The sequence below is a fragment of the Nelumbo lutea genome, chromosome 1 (assembly GCF_056320005.1).
Source record: "Nelumbo lutea isolate HS-2025 chromosome 1, American lotus-T2T, whole genome shotgun sequence".
NCBI classification, from domain to species: domain Eukaryota; kingdom Viridiplantae; phylum Streptophyta; class Magnoliopsida; order Proteales; family Nelumbonaceae; genus Nelumbo; species Nelumbo lutea.
The window spans coordinates 163,849,409-163,871,094 of NC_142684.1; the positions used below are offsets into that span (position 1 = coordinate 163,849,409).

The 21,686-nt window shown below is 39.2% G+C and overlaps 1 protein-coding gene across 1 annotated transcript in view; it reads right to left on the reverse strand.

Annotated features, from left to right (window-relative positions):
- Nucleotides 1-21,686, reverse strand: part of PARP1 (poly(ADP-ribose) polymerase 2) — a 38,071-nt gene that overhangs the window by 5,177 nt on the left and 11,208 nt on the right. The window contains exons 6-14 of the mRNA XM_088960239.1: nucleotides 13,085-13,280; nucleotides 12,844-13,002; nucleotides 12,611-12,671; nucleotides 12,443-12,506; nucleotides 12,107-12,355; nucleotides 9,705-9,942; nucleotides 9,474-9,589; nucleotides 9,310-9,386; nucleotides 8,978-9,138 (exon numbers count right to left, since the gene is read on the reverse strand). Of these exons, the coding sequence (XP_088816365.1) occupies nucleotides 8,978-9,138; nucleotides 9,310-9,386; nucleotides 9,474-9,589; nucleotides 9,705-9,942; nucleotides 12,107-12,355; nucleotides 12,443-12,506; nucleotides 12,611-12,671; nucleotides 12,844-13,002; nucleotides 13,085-13,280 (1,321 nt within the window). The remainder of the gene's footprint in view (nucleotides 1-8,977; nucleotides 9,139-9,309; nucleotides 9,387-9,473; nucleotides 9,590-9,704; nucleotides 9,943-12,106; nucleotides 12,356-12,442; nucleotides 12,507-12,610; nucleotides 12,672-12,843; nucleotides 13,003-13,084; nucleotides 13,281-21,686) is intronic.

Below are 21,686 nucleotides of genomic sequence, written 5' to 3' on the forward strand. Positions count from 1 at the left end.
CCACCAAGTCGGTTGGGGTGGCTTGTCTCAGCTACCGGGGTGAGACCCTATGCACATACAGTGTGGGATTAATTGAATCTTTGAACTGGACCAGATTTCCAATATTGCCCTGGACCTTGGAGATTAATGGGCAAAACTGGAAAGTTACACCCGACCCCTAGACTCGATTATGATACTGCACTAGGTGTCGGATCGGGCTGTCTTTGATGTACCAATCAGTGAGATCCTTAGCGGGGGTCAAAACCTGGGTATGTTGGGACAATCCGAGAATTCATCTGAGTGGGTGATCATAGTGACAGGATCAGCCCCTTTGTCGGACAAAGGTAATGATCAGGGATGCACTCTCACTGATGGAAACCAAGACTGCCGGCAGCCGATTTCAACCGTTGAGATTTGTTTTGCAAAGTATATTTTATATGAGATATAAAAGTATATATATTATGGTTTCTAAAATGTTTGCAAAAGGGTTTTAATTCCCGGGATCCACATAAGTGGAGAGTGCAACACTGTTCCTTGCAGCCGAGGGAGAGGTCCTCTCTTGTCAGGCAGTGTATGATCATTATGGGCTGAGAGATTAAGTGTAAGACCATCGAGGATAATACCTGATGGGCTAATCTTGCATCTGCCCACAGTCCCTAGGTGTTACAAGGTGGCTTGGCCCAGGGACCACTTAGGGTAAGTGTTGGGCCCATAGAGCCCATTCGATGGGTTTCAGGGGGTGCACTGTCTTAACAGTGTATTCGACCTGGCCTTGTAACAAAGGTTGGGCCGAACCCATGTGGCTGATGTGTAGATCAATGCTTGGGTCCCACGCCATACAAGGAAGCCCAACTGGGCAGCAGTTAGGAAGGTTAAGTGAGCACATAATCTTGATGGGCCTAAAGCCCATTTCGAACTGGGCTATTAATTTAGTTAATTAAAGGGGCGAATTCTGAGATGGATTAGCAGTTAGGATAGGGTCTTCATCCTATCCACTCAGAGAGTCCAGATCTGAATGTGATTCAGATCTAGAAACCTCCTAATAAGATTAGGATAAAGCTAATCTAATCTACAGATAAGATAAGGGTTTATCCTTATCACTGGAAGAGAAGGCTGATCCAAATATGATTTGGATAAGCACCTCCTAATGGGATTAGGAGCTGATCTTTTCAAGTTAACAAAAGGAAGGAGGGAGCGGCAGCCTCGAGAGAGAACAAGAAATACATCAGATCCTCTTTAGTGCTGAAATCAAGAAGAGATAATTCTGCACCCTGCGAATACTCTCTTGCCGCCTCCCTACTCTTGCCGCCCTGTTTCCCAGTTCGATCTCCAGTTGTGGGAGAAATCAAGATTGGATCTTGACATCAATTCTTTGAGAAAGGATTGAAAAGGAAGCTGCACTCACGTTCCATCCTGCTGTTTCTTGAGAAGGACAGAGTTCTTGGGGAAGAACACTGCTGATTCTGCTCCATCCTGCACTGCGCCATCTTCAGTGGGAGCAGTCTTTGGATCCTTCCTTGGGCATGAACACCTCGTTGGGAGATATTGCTTCTCCGTATCAGGTATCATTCTCTCCCATTCCTTTTGGTTCAGATCTGGTTCAGTTTAAGGTTCAAGATTTATCCTTGAAAATGTGATTTTCTAAATAGGGAATGTGATTCCCAGTTGAAGGGAGAGAAAAATTTTTGAAATTCGCCCCTTATTCCGCAATCTTTGGGCGTCCATGTGATGGATCTCTCAACCCTTCACTAGGAAGAATGAAATGGATAGATTTCCAAGAAGCAGCAGCAGAAGCTCTTAAGGAGTTCTTAGTATCCCAACCATTGCTCATCAGTCCATAAATGCTTACAATAACCTTGTGCCAAAGCCTGTACTATTCTAGACACAATCTCAACAACTATTTACCCAAAAGAGAAATGTTTCCATGCACTAAGTTCCCAATTCCAAACCCCCTTAGATCTTTGCTCCTACACACATTCTCCCATTTTATTAAGTGATCCTTCTTAGAATCCCCTGAATCCCATAGAAAATTCATCATTATTTTATGAATTCTTCTAGCAATCATAATCAAAATTTGAAAGGTGGCTAGGAGTGGATCTTATCAAGGTAATCCTTCCTCCGAAAGAAATATAGTTTCTCTTCCACATAGCAAGCTTCTTGGAGAATCTCTCAAGCACTAGCTCCAAAAAATCCTCCGGCCTAGGATTTCCATCCAAAGGTAAACCTAGGTAAGTCATCGAGACATCAACTATTTTCTAGGCTCACATTCTAAGGATCCCCCCAATGGTGTTTGATTCTTCTTCAGATATGTTGATCTCAACTACACAGCTCTTCCTCAAGTTAACCTTCAAATTTGAAGTTCTTTCAAAGCTTCTAATGATATCTAGAATGTTTCTAATCTTCTCCTCATATCCCCCTTCACAAATCAACATTATATCATCTACAAATAGTAAATGAGTGACCACATCTTGATATCCAACCGTCAAACCTCTAATCAAATTAAGCCTATCCGCTATGCTTGTCATTTTACTAATAACATACCACCAGGATGAACAAAAGAGGGGAGAAAGAGTCTCTGTCTCAATGTGCTACTTGCTAGGAAAACATTCTTGACTATTCCATTCACCACCACTGAATAGTGACAAGTCCTCGAAAATCCTGCTATCCACCTCTCACCAAACCCGAACCTCCCCATGACTTCTAACGAGAAAGGACCAGTCCACCATATCATAGGGCTTTTTTTGGTCGAGCTTGCATACTATCCATTTCTTTTTTTTTTTTTTTTTGATGAATAGACCATCCATTTCTTTCTACCTCTCCTCTTGTCCTCCATGCATTCATCTGCAATAAGAATTTGATCCACCATTTGTCTTCCTTGCATAACAGCATCTTGAAACTGGGTAATTAATAGAATAACATTTTCCTAATCCTTATGGACAGCACCTTGGCTATGATTTTGTTCAAGCTCCCCACCAGACTAATAGGCCTAAAACCTTTCAGGTGACAAACCCCTTTCTTCTTAGGAATTAAACCAGCAAGAGTCGCATCAGCCCCCACATTTATTCTTCCTCTATCAAAGATTTTTTTTTAGAGAAGATAACTGAATTCATTCAGTATTCAAAAAAAAGGAGGGGGATGTACATGAGAGGACATACAAGCCTTTTAAGCACAACAAAAGCAAAGAGACAGCCCTCTAGGAAGGCAGCACATTGGAGCCATACAAAAAATCCATCTAAAACTGCAGTGTAAATAATAGGCAAGCTCCCTGATTTCTAACAACAGATGGGATAGCTTCCACGGGTCTAGAATCTGTCCTGAAGCCCAGTTAATAACATTTCTTGAATCACCTTCCGCTACAATGCAGCTGAGCTGCTGTGATTTGGCAATTCTGAGGCCTTCCAAGAGGGACCTTGCCTCTGCATCAGAAGCATCTTCTGCCTTGGCTGAAAACAGGCCAGTTACTATGTATGTCCTTCCGACTGATACCCTCGAAGATTTTGCTATTCACCACCCAGCTGCTAATGTTGGCTAGAATGCGATCTCGAAGAGCCTCCAAGGAGGAGTAGCTCTCCTTAAATAATCTCCTATTTCTTTCTTCCCAGATATTCCACATAACAGCATGAACAATTGCATTCCAGAAACAGCTTCCTCTCTAGCCCAATTCATCTTTAGCCCTTTCCAAGAGTTGATAAACTCTACAACAGAATTAGGGTGAGTCCGGCTGAACTTGCCTCCAGCTGAGGAATCGAGAAAGAACTGCCAAAGATTTCTGGTCACCGCACAATTAAAAAATAGATGACTGATAGATTCACCATCCTTGTAGCACATGAGACAGATAGTAGAAACGATGGCCTTGAAACTTCTTTTGGAGGTTGTCACAAGTATTCAGCTTTGAGCAAGAGGCCTCCCAAATCATGAAAAAAAACTCTAGGGGGGGCTGTGGAGAGCCAAATCTTTTTGCCCGGAAAAGGAGAAGGGAGTGGGTTGGTGGTTAGGTGTCGAAAGAAAGAAGAGGTAGTGAAGGAGCCTTGAGGGGTTAAAGACCAAATAAGCTTGTCTTCAGTGGAGTAAGAGATCAACACTTCCGAGAGTAAGGAGAGTAAGGAGGTGATTTCAGAAAATTCTGAGTCTCTTAGCTCTCTGCGAAAATTCAGGTCAAAGGAAAGGCCCTCTGAATCTCTTATCAAGGTTACAGAAATGAGAGCATGCTTATCACACACTAGCCTAAAGAGAGAGGGGAAGGCTTCGCAGAAGGGTGTGCTTCCCCACCAAAGGTCTGTCCAGAATTTAATAGTATTTCTGGTAAACCATGCCTCAATATATCCCAATAGTCCTAGTAAAAAGCTACAGTGAAACCATTCAGGAATAGAGATTTTGATATAGAGAACATGGCCTCTCTAATTTCCTCCAACTCAAACCTTATCTTCAGCTGCTCTGGCCGATCTCTACTCAAAGCATTTTTTTTTTTATAATTGAAAATGATTTCATTAACTAAGAGGAATAAGATTTTACAAGAATCACTTGGAGAGGCACAAGATGCAGCCTCTCCTAACCATTACAAGAGATCAGAAATAAAATTACAATGCTGCCCAGGTATGGATCAAAACATCCCACACTAAGTCAGGGATCTCTACTTGACCCTCCACTTCCCAGGTATGGATTTACTTGAAGTGATCCACAAAGTTCCACCAGAGAGAGAGAGAGAGAGAGAGTGAGTGATCCAAAAAGGCCCTGACAATCTCCCCATCCCTCATCAGTACTTCCCCATTCAAGTCCAACCTAGAAATTGTGTTTTCTCTTCTCCTGCTTAAAGCTAAAGAGTGAAAAAAAACTTGGTGTTCCCATCTCCTAGCATCCATCTACACCTTGATTTTTGTCTCCAACAAGTTTCCTCATTCCATAAGGCTCCGTTTGGTTTGTGGGATGGGGATGAGAAAAAGGGAATATTCCAAAAATATCCCCTTTTCTCATATTTGTTTTGAGGGAAAGAGGGGGATGGGATGAGAAAAAAGTGGGATGCGATATCCCAAAATCATGGATTCGGGATCGCACCAAAACAGGGCAACCCCGGTGGGAAAACTCAAGCTATGATCTTTGTCCTCCCTCCCTCCCATAAGGTGGCAGCGACGTCAGAGCACGACCATGCTGTGGGATCGTTGTCGTCGTCAGAGTTAGAAGAGCACGAACCGAAGGCAGCAGCGACGACAAATGAACAAGTTACAACAAAGTTAGAAGAGCACGACCATACAAGTTACAGTGGCAATCAGGAATAAACAGAGAGGTTGAAACAAGAAGACGAAGAGGACACGCCCAAGAAATGCAAGGAGCTGCTGCTGCTAATTCAGGGATGTCTAACAGTCCTGAAAACATGAATGCCGGTAATCCTTCGGATTTTTCGGCCATTCGAATGCATGATGGCCGCTTCATCCAATACAACATCTTCGGTAATCTGTAGATCACGTCCAAGTATCGTCCCCCGATAATGCCCATCGGACGAGGCGCTTACGGAATTGTCTGGTGATCACTTTCTCCTCTTCTTTTATTTTTAGCTAACAAGAAAGATGAATTCAATCTTTTGAATTTTTTGATATGGAAAGTAGAAAAGAAAATCCCCCCCAAATCTGTTATTTGTGTAGCTTGTGGGTCTTGACTTTTTTGTCCGAACTAGAGAGAACTTTTAGTCATCTTCTCATTGGCTCTTCCTCTGTTGTGTGATTCTAGCTCGGTAATGAATTCGGAGACCAACGAAATGGTGGCCATCAAGAAGATAGCTAATGCGTTTGATAATCACATGGATGCCAAACATACACTTCGTGAGATTAAGCTTCTTCGACATTTGGATCACGAGAATGAAGGGGGTAGCCGTCGCCTAACTCGCCTCTGTTCGTCTCGAACAAAGGAGGAAGGTGAACAGTGCCCTCCCCTTTTACATTTTCCCATCTCATCCCATCCCAATAAAACCAAACATTGGAAAGTTAGATTTTTATACTTTCCCTTCCCATCCCATCTCATCTTTTCCCATCCCACCCAAATCTTCCCACAAACCAAATGGAGCCTGAAATCATTTCCAATTACTTATTTTAACTACGATCTCTCCTCTCATCCAGTATTACTTAAGTGTCTCTAATTTTCTCTACGACCCAACTCCTCAACCTGTCAACATATTCTCACCTTTTTCTCCTCAATTCTACCAAACACTTCTTTATTCCAAGACTTCACTCTCTCCTTCACCTTTTGCATTTTCTTGAAAAATTTGATACCTTTCCATCTATATTCTTGTACACCCTCTTCCCTCCAATATTTAACCAAGCCATCAAACCCTGGAAACCTTAACCACATGTTTCAAACTTGAAGGATGGCAGACCCACCCCTAATTTCTTCTCCACCAGTCTAATTGGGCAAAAGAACAAAAATAGGCCTAGATAATGCTCTTGCCATCAACCCTTCCTATTTTTCTTCCCAATTCACAGAAAAAGAAATTGGTCTAATTTAGAGCAAATAGGATTGGCTTGGAAATGTATAAAACATGTGTAAGGCCAGCTATGTTGTATGAAGCAGAATGTCAAGCAGTCAAGAAACAACATATCCGAAAAAAATGACAATGGCAGAATATATATGCTAAGATGGATGAGTAGAAAAACTAGAAAGGATAGGGTTAAAAATGAAGTCATTCGAAAGAACCTAGGAGCAGCTTCAATAGGTTAAAAAATGAGAGAAAGTAGACTAAGGCCATGTTTGGGTCTTTGGGAGTGCTTAAAAATAAGTGCTTATTTGGGTCATTAAGCACTATTTGGTATTTGGGAAATAAACCTGAAATAAGTGCTTATTCTAAAAATAGGGGCTTATTTTTTAAGCCCAAATTTCCAGGTTTTTTAAGTGCTTATACAATAAGCACTTATTCAACTTTTTTCTTCCAAAATTATCCCTAGTTGAATTTTAAAATACCACTTATAAAATATCCCTAGTTGAATTTTATAAATCTACTTTTATGAAAGCACTTTTATAGAACTACTTTTATGAAAGCACTTTTATAAAAGTACTTTTATAAAAATAGTAAAATACTTTTACAAAAGCACCTTTAATAAAGTACTTTTATGAAATCCCTTTTACAAAAGTGCTTTTATGAAAGTACTTTTACGAAAGCACTTTTATAGAACTTTCATAAAAATGCTCTTATAAAAGTGCTTTCATAAAGGTGCTTTCGTAAAAGTACTTTCATAAAAGTGCTTTCACAAAAGTGCTTTTACAAAAGTGCTTTTGTAAAAGTACTTTCATACAAGTGTTTTTATAGAAGTAGTTTAATAAAAGTGCTTTTTCAAGGGCCCCCCTCTTGAAAAAGTTGGATGCCAAATGCAAATAAGTGCTTATTCGAATAAGCACTCCCAAACATGGCCTAAGATGGTTTGGTCACATGCATAGAAGACCACCGACAGAACCTGTAAGAAGAATTGATCTGTTGCAAGTTGAAAGGACTAGAAGAGCTAGGGGTAAACTAAAAAGAACATGCATTGAAATAGTTAGAAATGATTAAGTGCCCATAATTTAACAATAGATATGACATTAAATAGAACAGAATGGCGAAACAGGATTTATGTTATCGACCCATATAGTTGGGATAAGGTTTGGATGATGATGATGATGATGATGATGATTAGCTTGGAAATTTAACCAAGCAAAACTAGCTTGCAATAAAGGTAATTCTTAAGTCCATTTAAGTCCACCGCCTTATTGAATCTTCTCATGCTAGTTGGAATCCTCCAATTGAGATTGTTTGTTTCAATGGAAAACCTAATCACATGGATGATGGAAGATCCCCCCCAATACACCAAGACCCCTCCTATAAGCCTCTCTTTTTTTTTTTTCTTTTTTGAGAAAGGTAGTCGATTTATTAAGGCAAAAAAAATAGAGATAATACATGAGAGGATGTACAAAAAAGGGGTTATAAATCCAAAAGACATAAGGCCACTCAAATCTCAGGAAAACTATTTGCACTACTAAAAAAATCCTCTCCATTCCAGCTTTAGCTAAAGTGTTAGCATTTTGGTTCAACCCGCTAGGAATCCAGCTGTACACTCAAGAAGAGTAGAAGAAAGTCCGCTGATTTCAAAAAGGAAGTTAGCTAGTCTCCAGGGACCAGTCCCCAGCTTGCTGACCTAGTTAATCACTATCCTAGGACTAAGGATTAAAATATCAATACACTTGACGCCCAAAGTTGGGTATCAGTGTGTATTGATATGACCGATACTCTTTTTTTTTTTATTTACAAGTATTAAAGGGATGGGATAGACTATCCCAAAATTTTAAATGACGTAAAATGTTTTGCTGTACCCATGCATACCTGGGTGCACTGATACGAATATAATATGCCCAATATGGAGCATATCATATTGATATTTTAATCCTTGCCTGGAATCCCCCCAACCAACTAACAAATGGGCAGCCTGCAAGGCCTTGGCAGATCTTAGACCAGTAAGGAGGACCTTGACTTCACCTTCAGCAGCACCCATAGCAGCAGCAGGCCCACTGAAGGCCTAAATCAGGTTGACATATGAATTCAAGATGACTCCCCCCCCCCCCCAAACTGACTGATTAGAGGCTTATAGATTTAAAATGCTATTTTCCTTTAGATATGATGATCATCCATGTTTTGATATCAAATCCAAAGTCATTTAGTAAAGAGCATAGCTTTTCTTTTTAATTCATATGCATACTGTTGGGCATATAAAACGAGGAAGCTGACCTAGAATTTAGTTTTTTTTTTTTCTTTGTCAAATTAGTGCTCCACTGTCACCCAAAGTACCCATCCACAGCTTGATACCTACAGTAGAGAGGCGGTATAGATAATAAAATATGCAATTTGGCATGATTAGGTTACCATTTGGAATTAGTGGGGCACATAACCATAAGTAGAATATACTATCATCTTCTAAGCCTTGTCTCATCCATAAGCAGCATACATGAGAACATGAAAAAGGCCAACTAAGATGAAATGCTATACCTTTGACTTAAAATCTTCCTCATCTCTAATGACGTGTGGATGAATAGAAGGGATTAAAGTAAAAAAGCGATTGCTAGCATCAACAATTAAGCTCTCTCTGACAGAAGGCTCATGGTTACTACCATTTAATAGATTCTGTATCTCTGTCAATGCCTCAAAACCTGCAAAAAAGAAAAAAATATTAAATCAGTGAAATAAACAATACAAGTTCTATTGTGCAGATGCAGTATAATCCAGTTGGATCGAAAACAATGAAGTCAATAAAGTATATTGGGCACGAGCTGCCTGCCGCTACATGTAAGAATGTATAAGATCCATGAAAAGAGACCGACCCTTCTGGATGTTGCTTTTGCTTAGCTTTCCAAGGGGCATTTCAGACATATTTATCTCAAATTCCATCATCGCAGCCCTGCAAAAAGTAATACTAGTCTTTCAAATTTTCTGTGTTACAACAAACCACAGGATACCATCAAATGGAAAAGGATCAGTTTATAACCTGTATGTTTCAACATTGAACAGAATCTTCATTAGTTCTACCAATGGAGGGGCAAGTTGGCTGTTGGCACCATTCCAATTTTTCTTTTGTGATACTTGCTTGTTGACACCATAATCCTACAAAATCCCATATTCAAACATAAGTTGTAGACACTAGACAGGCCTCACATAAGGAGATTTCACTTATGTTTAACATGAAAAAAAAATGAAAATGAAAGGAAGCCACTAGTACAATGTCTAATGGGTAGAATCTGCCTGGTTGCTTCTGAAAATTATGTTTCTGTTCCCAGGCTTCCCAGGGATTCCCAGTCTTCTCCAGAAATAAACGTTTGAATTCTTGGGTTGCATCTGACTTTGACATCTCTTCTAGTTTGCTTCCACCAATTTTATCATTACCAACTCTCCCCCACTTACGGAACACATAACACCCTGACCCTTTGTCCTCTTGGATAATTTGAAGGATGTAGTAACTTCATGAAGCACAAATAAAGTGATCAGAACACAATAATAAAATAAACCAGCTAACCAGTAAGTTCAAACACTATAAATCACTTATTGCAAGAATAAAATCAACTCATCAAATTGGTTTCCTTCCAAAGTATTCGTACTAATGAAATTGTTCTACATTTCTTTCACTATCAAAAGAAAAGTTGTTCTATTCTCCTACTATGGAGTGTTTTTCTAAGGAATTCTACTATGGAGTTTATGGGGAAAAAGAACTTTCAGATATCATTTGTTGCTGCTCTTCAGATAAAGTAAAATAGCTAGTAAAGTTAGTCCTTATTTTTCATATTGAAACCTCATAGCACCATTATAATAGTTTCATAGGCTGTGCTTGTTTGCGGTGTAAAACGTCACTGTCGGTTCGGTTTTGTTGGTATTTGGATGGAAATGAGGTTTACATCGCAAATCGATGTAAAACGTCACTTATAGTGAGGTTTTACATTGATTATTGATGTAGTTTTTACATCGATAATCACCTTTTTCGATCCTCACTTTTTCAACAGTTTAGAAAATTTCAAACGGTTCGGTGTGAAACTCTATCGATGGAGTTTTACTTTTACATCAATGAGGTTTACACCACAAACAAACACAGCATAGTACATCTACTGGAACATAATTTTGTTCCTTTGACAGAAGAAGTTCAGAATGTTAGACTTAGCTTTCCAACCATGACATTGGCACATTCAACCCAACTCAGCCTTGCCCCAACTATATGGAGGGCTGCATGAATCCTTTCCACCATTATACTAGTGCCATATCCATTGTTAAATTATGGGCCTTTAAATCATTCCTTACTACTTCAAAACATGTCCTTTTTGGTCAGCCCCAACTCTTCTAGACCCTTCAACTTGTAACAGATCACTTCTTCTCACAGGTGATGTGGATGGTCTTCTCTGCATGTGACTAAACCACCTTGGTCTACTTTCCTTGATTTCCTCTTACTCCAAGACTTTTTGATGCATCTAACATGATTTAAATCTCTAATTTTTCTTTTTCTCATCTTTACATGTTTATAAATTTCATTTTCTCCCTCTTTAGTGCCCAGTTTATTATGAAGTTCATTATATGCCTAAAATTAGCTTTTTTTTGTTAGAAAAAAATGCTCATTTTAGGTCTAAAATTAACTTCAATCACTTTCTTTTTGGCTTACTTTCTCCTTTTTTTATATTTTTCCAAATTTTCTACATTTTCTCTTTTGTCAATCTTTGTAATGTATCTGTTTTCTTTGGTTATATTTTTTTATGAATTTTCTTTTATTATATTTTACACCTCCTTATTCCACCACCAATTTTCTTTAGTGCCTTGCCCTTTCTCTTTGAATTCTCCTCAACTTTTTTATCAATAACCAGCAATTTTATTAATTATAATAATGGTACAAATATACGAGCACCCTTTAGAGACATTAGGATTCTTATCCCTAGCTTGGTTAAAGCATCAACCCATACTATTCACTTCCCTTTTTATCCATTGAAGCCCCACATCCATTCCTCTAGTCAGCCATTTAAATTTCTTTAGTTCATTTCAGTAAGACTACAGAGCAGCCTCAAAATCCTGCAACCACCCAATCACCAATCTTGAATCCCCTTCAAATATTAACTTGGTAAAATCCATCATCCTTGCCCTTTGTACTTCTTTTACAACTGTTATAATCTCCACCCTTAAGGAGTCCCCTATGCCAATTGGACCCGAGAACAGTGCTACTATATGGCCTTCCTCATTTCAGAAAAGTGAAAACACCTATTCCTAGAACTTCTTCTGCTATCTATTTCATACAGTTAGTCATTTCAAGCCACATATCATTAATCTTTTCATCTAAATGCCATCGCCCTTTTACTATTAGCTTGTTGATATATTATACTAGTTTTTTTTCCTTTTAGACTCACCAACCTAGTTCTCAAGCACTAATTTTCTTCTTTCCTTCTATTACATTTTTAATGTGCACATTTACCACCATTAATGTATACTCTATTATTAAGCAACTTAATCAATTAGATGTGCAACTTAAAAAAAAAAAAAAAAAAAAAAAAAAAAAAAAAAGTTGTAGTAGAAACAGTCAAAACAATTTCAATGCATTAGGTAAAAACAATAGCTATATTCCTCCATACATATGTATCAACATATCAACTCTACCTGTTAATGCCAGTTGACAGGTCAGACATATTCAAGGTTGTATTATAAATGCTTATCCCATCCTCAAGAATGTGACCTGAATCTTGCAGACCAGAGGCTTCATGAACTGCACTCCGCCCTTTGACCTTCACAGTAACCATGCTTGAAGAACCAACTGTTTCAATTTTATATTGTTCAAATGGAAGTTTTTTCTGCCTTTTAATACATTCAACCAGATAATCCTCCCTAACAATGGGTAATTTCATCCTCCTGAAAAGAAGATAACCACTTTCTCATGATAAATCCATTTAGCAAAATAGACACAGAGAGAGGAAGAATCATACATCACAACTTTACCTTGCTTTTCTAATCTCAGGATCCTGATCATCCATCTCCCCACTCAAAACCAAGCAGTTACTGTCTACAATATAGAACACAAAATGTGTATATCCATCCATATCAATTCAGTATTGTTAGAAAACAAATGAGTATTTGAAGTCTTATTCCAGTAAACAGGACCAACACCTTTCTTGATCTTAGCATGAAAGACTGCACCTGATCCCTCTATTTTCCTCTTCCACTCTTCCTGCTCATTTCCTTATATTAGATGAAATAAAGCCCAAAACTCCAGAGAAATAAGATATTATCATATAGACCTAATGCATGTTTTCTAACAGAGTTTTAAACTCACAAAATTTGAAAAGGAAGGAGTGGACAAATATTAGCACAAATTACAAATCATATTCATAGTTTCATACCATGGATTCCATAGATAGCCCTACTATTGCAACTTTCAAATCTTCCAATCTTTCTCCCTTGGACTGCTGAGACAGGCCATTAGCAGCTTGACTAGATTTGTTAGAAGATGGTGGGGGCAAAACACGAACAGGTTTCTTTGCTTTTTGTGATTTGAACCACTGCATTCAGTCATCATTCAACTTCATTTACAATATTATAGCCAGAAAACTATGTAATTTAGAGCTTCTAAACATTTCATACCTTGCAAAGATACTCATTACTGGTTTCCTCAGGGATTTTCCACTTTCCCTTGTGACGGTCAGGTTCAGTAGTTGAGTAAGAACATTTGCTCCATGCTGACAGATACCCATGGCAACGATATTCACCTCCAGAGTAATGTAAAGAACCAGAGCAGATGGGGCAGCTAGCTAGTGCTCCAAATAGCATTCCATCAGCACTAAACAATAAATACAGGAGGGAATACATGTAAGATCCAAAGACAAAATAAGAAAGTGATCCACAATTAAAAGTCAGAGTAAAACCAAACAGACAATTGACAACAGTCAACAGCCCATGCAATAGTTTGCACAAACATCATCTAAAATTGACCATCATGAATACCAATGAACTGTACTAATGGTTAAAAATAAGAATAATTTAAAGTACATATCAGATAAAACATAAAATGGCACTTAATATACAACAAATAAAAATTATTTATTACACATAAAACAATGATAGAAATGCTATGCTTGGCTAAAATTACACAGCACAAATGGTCTCTGACTCTCTGGGTATAAATGGCTCTACTCGCGGTGAAATAGATGAAAAACAGGGGACCTTGAAGAACAGCGGTGCTTGCTAGAAAACATCCAGCATATATTCCAGAGTTTTGAAAGTGACCAAATCAGTATTTAGCAAGAGAAACAAAGGAGGATCATTAAGGAAGATGAGCTGGAATCATGTGACTCTGCATCCTTCAGACAATAGAATTGGACAGAGTAAAAAAATAGGGAAGGCAAGAAGGTGGATGAGGGGGATGGGTGGGGGAGGCAGGGTAAAAGCAAATAATCGCTATCAGGGGAAGAGGAAAAACAAGTGAAGCAAATTTGTTGCCTCTAATTCTGATGTTATTGTTTATTAATTTAGTATAGGCAACCAGGTTGGGTTGAAGCCCATCTTTTAGTTGTAGTCACTGTGTAATGCTCAAGATAGAAGGCAAGGTTGATGGGTAGACTTGCTTTGAAATCCCACAAAGTAGGCTCTGAATTTAGAGGGAAATCTAGAGTTCCAGATCTAGGCCTACTTTCTCAATAGACTAAATATAAGCTGGGTGTTTCCGAGATCAGTGATGGAACTATGGAAGCCCTTCAATGCTGGCAGGTACAGAATCAGACTTCTCAAGGCATCTTGGTACTTAATCCCTGCAACCACCCTCTGGTGCATTTGGATGGAGAGAAACAACAGGATCTTCAACAGCAAACTTCTCAATTGGATGAAGTCTGCTAAAGTCATTTCTTGGGCAAATTCTGCTACTTCTCATGCTGTTTAACTTACTGCACTTGGTATACTTTTGCTGTCTGAAATTGCCTATGCTTTGTACAGCAGCTCAAGTCATGTTTGGTTCAACTCTCATTCTTTCTCATTCTTACCCAAGATGAAATTCTAAAATGGACAAGAATGAGTAAAAATGGGCAGAATGATAAAAATATGGCTATGAACCAAATGCTTTTTCCTAAAATATGTTTTTTTTTTCAAATTGACAAGTGCCCTATGTTGTTCATTTTCATTCCTCAAAAAACTCTTCCCATGGGCATAAACCGCCGCCTAATTTTCCAAAACCATCAACATAGATATTTACTATAGCCGGTAGTCAATGTCGGTTGGTGTAAGTTTCCATAGCAATATACCAATAAACATCTGTGGCAATGGTTTTGTAGATCTAAACCATTGTTGGCAGAGAATTTCTTTAAAGAACGAAAATTAGCAAAATGGGGCATGATTATTTTTCATGCTACAGGTTGTCTCAATTTTTATACTAGGGGTTGAATTTTCATTCAGAAAAGAATTAGGCCCCTGGCAAGAATTTTGTAACCAAATGCTCTAATGTTATTCATTCTTGCCCAAATTGAGCAAGAATTAAAAGAGCGAGGCCTAGAGCAATGAACCAAACATGGCCTCGTATAAGGGTTGTTCTCTCTTTTTTGATCAATTAATACAAATTTACCTTACATTTTCTTGAAAAAAAAAACAAAAAAAAGAAATTGTGTGTTTCTCAAACAGTGATTTCAAAAGAGAAAAAGGGCAGCTATAGAGAAGAACAAAATCAACCCATTCAGTTCTGCTGTTCTGGACAGATTTACATGTATAAATAGAAATCCTCAAAGCTTTAACTGAAATAGAAATTTGGCGATTTCTAAAGCTGCAAGTGACTCCTGATTAGAGATCCCAAGAATAGAAGCTCAGAAAATAATAACTCAGAAAAATAGTAGTTGACTACAAATTTGGAAACTCTGTTAAGTTGACTGTTTTTATGTATTGTTGGTTCGGCTGATAAGTGTACATGTTAGTTAGTATTGGGTTTTAAGCTGTTAGGTACTGGGCCTTTGTTATTGGGCCTAAGTCTGTTTAGTGTTTTAAGAATTCTGGGTTTCCCATCACTAATCAGGGGCATTCCAGACATTTCATGTAACACTGTATTGTAATCTACTATAAATAATAGTACTGTCGACTGGGTTACTCAGTTCGACATTCTCAGCACTTGTTTGCCTTCACCTCTCTTCTACTACTTCAGCTGCAACCTTTCAGCAAACATGGTATCAGAGCATTGAACGATCTTCTGGTTACAGCCGACGCCAACTCTTCTCTCTTGCTTTCTTTCTCTCTTTTTTTTTATCCTGGTTGCTGCGGAGAAACCCTAGGGTTGCTGTAGAATAGAACAAGGTTCGAACCTAGGGTTTCCCTTGGTTGTAGGGCACAAGGGAAGTAAGACCCAGAAGTTGATGTCCTACTAGACTGCTTCTAGTAGTTAGTAGCCATTCAGCTACTAAGAGAGGTCTGTCTAGGACAGACCTAGGTTGAGGACTGATTTCAGCAGTCCTAGTATTGGTCGTAGGGCTAAGCACTCTCTACAGTAGCAGAAGTCGAAGCCCAAGAGAAGTCTGCATAGTGCAGTGGTGGAGGGCTCTCAGTTTCAGGTCGGTTACTAGCTCACAGAATTCTTCTTGCTGCTGTAACTGGTCCACTTCAGAACTGTGACCACTTCGGCTAGTCTGAAATAGTGTGTTATTTACACTAAGTCTGCAACCAAGATGTCTTCAATATCTGGAGAGGTCTCTTCTAGGGATAACAAACCTGGTGGGAGAACTTCAAATCTAGAGAACCCGAATCTGCATAGCTTGCAGATTACAAATGTGTTGCTGGATGAATACAACTTCAGGGAGTGGTCTGTTTCAGCAATGCTTTTTATTACTTCCCATGAGCTCACAGGTTATTTAGATGAGAAGAAGAAGGAACCAAAGTTGGCAGTGTGGAGTATGTAGTGTGGCGCAAGGAGAATGCCGCAATTATGTCCTGGTTGCTTGCTTCTATGACTCCACGAGTTGCCAGGACTGTTCAACACTTTTCCACAGCAGCTAAGATTTGGGAAAAAGTGTCAAAAACCTATACACAGAAGAAAAACAATGCTAGAATTTACAGGTTGAACCAAGACATTGCCGCTTTAAGGCAAGGAGATATGACAGTTGCAACATATTTTGCAACTCCAAAAGGACTGTGGGAAGAACTTGATCATCACTTGATTCTGGATTGGGAGAATGCCAGGGACAATGAGAGACATGATAAGCAGATTGAAGAGAGCAGAGCCTTTAAGTTCTTGGCTGTCCTGGACCCCAGTGTATGAGGGCACAAATTCTTGGAAGAGATGAAATGCCCGAGTTACATCATGTTTATTATCTGGTAAGGAATGAAGAGGTTAAGAGAAAGGAGATGCAAGTTGACACTCAGATGCAACCAGCTGAACAATCTGTAGAACATTCAGCCTTGATTTCTACAAATCAAAAGGGGAACAGATATCTAGACAAAAGGCATCTTAAGTGCAGTAATTGTGGAGGTGAAAGACATGTAAAAGAAAAGTGTTGGGTCCTGTATCCTCACCTGAAGCCAGCTGCATTGAGAAAAGACAAGAAGCAACAGAAGGGTCAAGCGACAAGTGGGAACCTTGTCACTAGTAACAATGGTGATAGCTCATAGAGTATACCGACAGTGGCCTCTTCTTCCATGGGGCAGGTTGCTAATTCCTCCGGAGTCGGTACCTTGGGCTTCACTGCTGGTGAGGTAGAGGTCCTTAGCCGGGCTTTAGCCCGTCTAAGGAGTAACTCTTTTGCTTCCACCTCTCTTGCCAGATCAGGTATAGTCTCTGCCTTTAGTGCAATTAGTCCTATTGACTCTACTTCTTAGGTTATTGATTCCGGTGCAACTGACCACATGACACATATGTCCTCCTTATTCTCTTCATATCACCTGTTGTCTGGTCAAGATAAGATGAGAGTTGCTGACGGGTCTTTCTCCACCATCTCTGGCAAAGAGGTGGTTGACCTAAGCAAGGACCTCTCTCTTAAATCAGTTCTACATGTTCCTAGCCTTACCTCAAATCTTTTGTCTGTCTCAAGATTTATCAAAAATTTGAATTGTAGCATAACCTTTTTTCCTTCTCATTGTGTCTTTTATGACAGATTGATGAGGAGAACGATTGGGAGTGGTCATGAGTATGGAGGCCTCTACTATTTTGATGCAGACATCGGTTCAACCTTACAAGCATCTGCTGCTAGTGGTCCGGAGAATGTGGAGTCAATAGCTAGGTTACATCTGTGGCATGCTATGCTAGGTCATTTACCTTTTTCTTCATTGGAAATGTTGTTTCCCGAATTGTTTAAGGGCATTCCAAGTCAGAGTTTAGTCTGTGAAGTATGTCAACTATCAAAACAATGTAGAACTGTTTATCCAGTTTCCAGTAATGAAATTCAAGCTCCTTTTGATTTGGTTCATTCTGATGTTTGGGGCCCTTCACCTATTATTTCTATTGATGGCTTTCGTTACTTTATCAGTTTTATTGACCACTACTCTCGATGCACATGGATCTATCTGTTAAAAGGATGAGATGAAGTTCCACGAATAGCCATGGCATTTTGCAAAATGATTGAAACACAATTTGACAAGACGATTAAGCAATTCTGGTCAAATAATGCTGCTGAATATTTTGAAAAATCCTTGAACTTGTTCATAGAAGATGCCGGCATGCTACACCAATCATCTTGTGCTAATACCCCTCAACATAATGGGATTGTTGAGCGCAAAAATAGACATCTATTGGAGATAGCTCGAGCCTTACTATTCCAGCACAAGGTTCCCAAGCACTACTAGTCTCAAGCAGTTACTGCATCATATATGAAAAATCGGATGCCATCTAAAGTGTTGGGTATGAAAACCCCTTTCTCTGTTCTGTGTCCTACCCTTCCAGACTTTCTTCTTCCTCCTAGGGTCTCTGGTTGTGTATGTTTTATACATGTAAAGGATCCAAAGAAGACCAAGCTGGATCCTAGGGCTACGAAAGGAATTTTTTTGGGGTACTCTCCTACACAAAAGGGTTATAAGTGTTATGATCCTGTCACCAAGAGAAAGTATGTCACCAGAGATGTGGTCTTTTTTGAGTCTCAACCCTACTTTAAGTCTTCCCAGAATCCTCTTCAAGGGGAGACTAGTGGGATGGAAAAGGATTCTTATTCTCCCTTCTTTTTTGTTCCTCTATCTGCCTCGGGCCTTCCACCCTCTCCTTCTCCTCCTAGTTGTGGCATCCCGGGTGAACCTAGTGAGGCTCCCATAGTGCCTGCTACCTCTCCTGATATTGCAGATGTTCTTGAGGGCTCTAGTAGGCAACAGAAAGATATAAGAATCACCTACAACATAAGGAAAAAGGGCCCTCAAACTCGTGACAGCAACCAGTTGGACTTGGATCAATTTGTCTCCGCAATCCAAGGTAATCCCAACACATATACTTTTGATTTGAACATTTCTATTGCTTTTTGTAAGTCTATCCGTTCTTATACCGCTCGACACCCCATTGCTGATTTTGTTTCTTACTCACATTTATCTCCATCCTATCACTCCTTTGTGTCTGCTCTTTCCTCTGTACATGTTCCTTCTAGGTACTCAGAGGTTATGTCTGACCCAAGGTAGAAAAAAGCTATGAACGAAGAGATGAAAGTTTTAATGAAAGCAAGGACTTGGGAATTAGTAGATATGCCAGAAGGGAATAGCACTGTCAGGTGCAAGTGGGTGTTCACTGTAAAGCATAGGGAGGATGGGTCCATTGAAAGTTACAAGGCCTGGCTTGTGGCAAAGGGGTTTAATCAAAAAGAAGAGATTGACTACAAAGAAACCTTTGCTCCAGTAGCGAAGCTCAACATAATTCGGGTTTTACTGTCATTAGCAGCAAATTTTTCATGGGAACTCCATCAGCTGGATGTGAAGAATGCCTTCCTAAATGGTGAACTTCATGAAGAGGTATTTATGGACCCTCCACCAGGCTACGAGTTTGATAGAAAGGTGTGCAAACTGAGAAAAGCATTATATGGCACAAAACAGTCTCCTCGTGCATGGTTTGAAAGGCTTTGTGGGGCCATGAAGAAAGTGGAGTACACTTAGAGTGGTGCAAACCATACCTTGTTCATAAGGAGACAGGATAGCAAACTTACAACATTCATTGTTTATGTGGATGATATGGTGATTACTGGGAATGACCTGGAAGATATCAAAAGACTAGAGGAGTTTTTAGCTTCTGAAATTGAGATCAAAGACTTGGGCCATTTGAGATACTTTCTTGGGATTGAAGTTGCTAGGTCAAGAGAGGGGATCTATATATGTCAGCGAAAGTATGTACTTGACCTCCTAGAAGAGACAGGCATGATAGGGTGTAGACCAACAGATACTCCAATAGAACAGAACCATGGTCTACAGGAATCAGTAAGGGAGGACTACTGTGATAAAAAGAGATACCAAAAATTGGTAGGGAAACTGATATATCGATCTCTCACCCGACCAGGTATTGCTTATGTTGTGCATGTTGTCAGTCAGTTCATGCACTCTCCAAAGATCCCTCATATGAGAGCAGTTGAAAGGATTCTCAGGTACTTGAAGAGTTGCCTAGGAAAGGGAATTCTGTTCAAAAAACAAAATAAAAGTGAAATTGAAGCTTATACTGATGCAGATTGGACCGGTTCTGCTGGGGACAGAAAATCAACTTCAGGATATTGTACATTTGTTGGAGGGAACCTAGTTACATGGCGGAGTAAGAAGCAGAATGTGTGCTAGATCAAGTGCGGAGGTTGAATATCGAGCTATGGCTCATGGTGTTGCTGAACTTCTGTGGCTTAGGACCCTTCTTGGTGAGCTTGGCATAAAAGCTAAGGGTGACAACAAGGCTGCCATCAACATTGCAAATAACCCAGTGCAACATGACAGGACGAAACATATTGAGATTGATCGACATTTTGTTAGAGAGAGAATAGTCTCGGGAGACCTCTACATTCCTTATACTCCATCCAAGATGCAGATTGCAGATGTGCTGACTAAAAGAGTTGGCTGCAACAAAATTCTTGGACCTTCTTGGCAAGCTAAACATGACTGACATCCATGCTTAGCTTGAGGGGGAGTGTTAAGTTGACTATTTTTATGTATTGTTGGTTCGACTGATAAATGTACATGTTAGTTAGTATTGGGTTTTAAGCTATTAGGTATTGGGACTTTGTTATTGAGCCTAAGTCTGTTTAGTGTTTTAAGCAGTCTGGGTGTCCCATCACTAATCAGAGGGGCATTCCAGACATTTCATGTAACGTTGTTTTGTAATCTACTATAAATAATAGTATTGTCGACTGGGTTACTCAGTTCGACATTCTCAGCACTTGTTTGCCTTCACCTCTCTTCTACTACTCCAGCTGCAACCTTTCAGCAAACACTATCTATGTTACCTGGATACAGCAAGGATATGATTAGATTCAGTACCAAAAATGAAATTATATATGGCACCCTTGTGCAAGTATCTGGGTATCATAGAAAACTACTAACTGTAGACTGTCTAAACAAAAAAAAGACACCCCCCAAAGAAAACATGAAAGTAGAAACTATAAATTCAGACTCTGTTGTCAGCTTCCAAATCTGCATGCAATCAATGGTTCCTCCTTCTCTAATATGTTCTAGCAACTTTGGAATGCTCAAACCTCTCCAGAAATTTATTTGATGTATCCTCTAGTGTTGTAGAAGGCTGAACTAACTACATCATGTTGGCTTTCCCCTTTGCTAATCCATTTCCTCATGTACACCTTGTATAATTTGTTCTTTTTTATTGTTTTGTTCTTTCAGACTCAGCTTGGGAAGAGTGCAAATACAATGTTTAGAAATACTGTATACAAGGTTTTGTACTGAACGTATTTGTATTTGCACTCTTCCCAAAGTCAGCCTAAGAAAATCTTCCTACTGACTAAAAGGATCCTTTTGAGCTTAAAACCATTCTTTCACATGCTAAATTAATTTAGTATATTGGCATAGAATATTAAATATAAATATTGGGTTATCCAATGCAGTTTGATTTCATTAATAAAAGAGCAGCTAACTGTTCATGAGAGATCATGGCCTGTCAAGAAACCATATGGAAAGCTTTACATGCATTCATACTTTAAAAAATGTCTTAACAGCCAACTGGACTAATTAGTAACTGTTTGAACTTTGGAATACTACTTGACCTAATTAGGTGAACCTCCAAACTGTTACCACATATTGAACCATGGGATATGGCACAACAAGTCTGAAT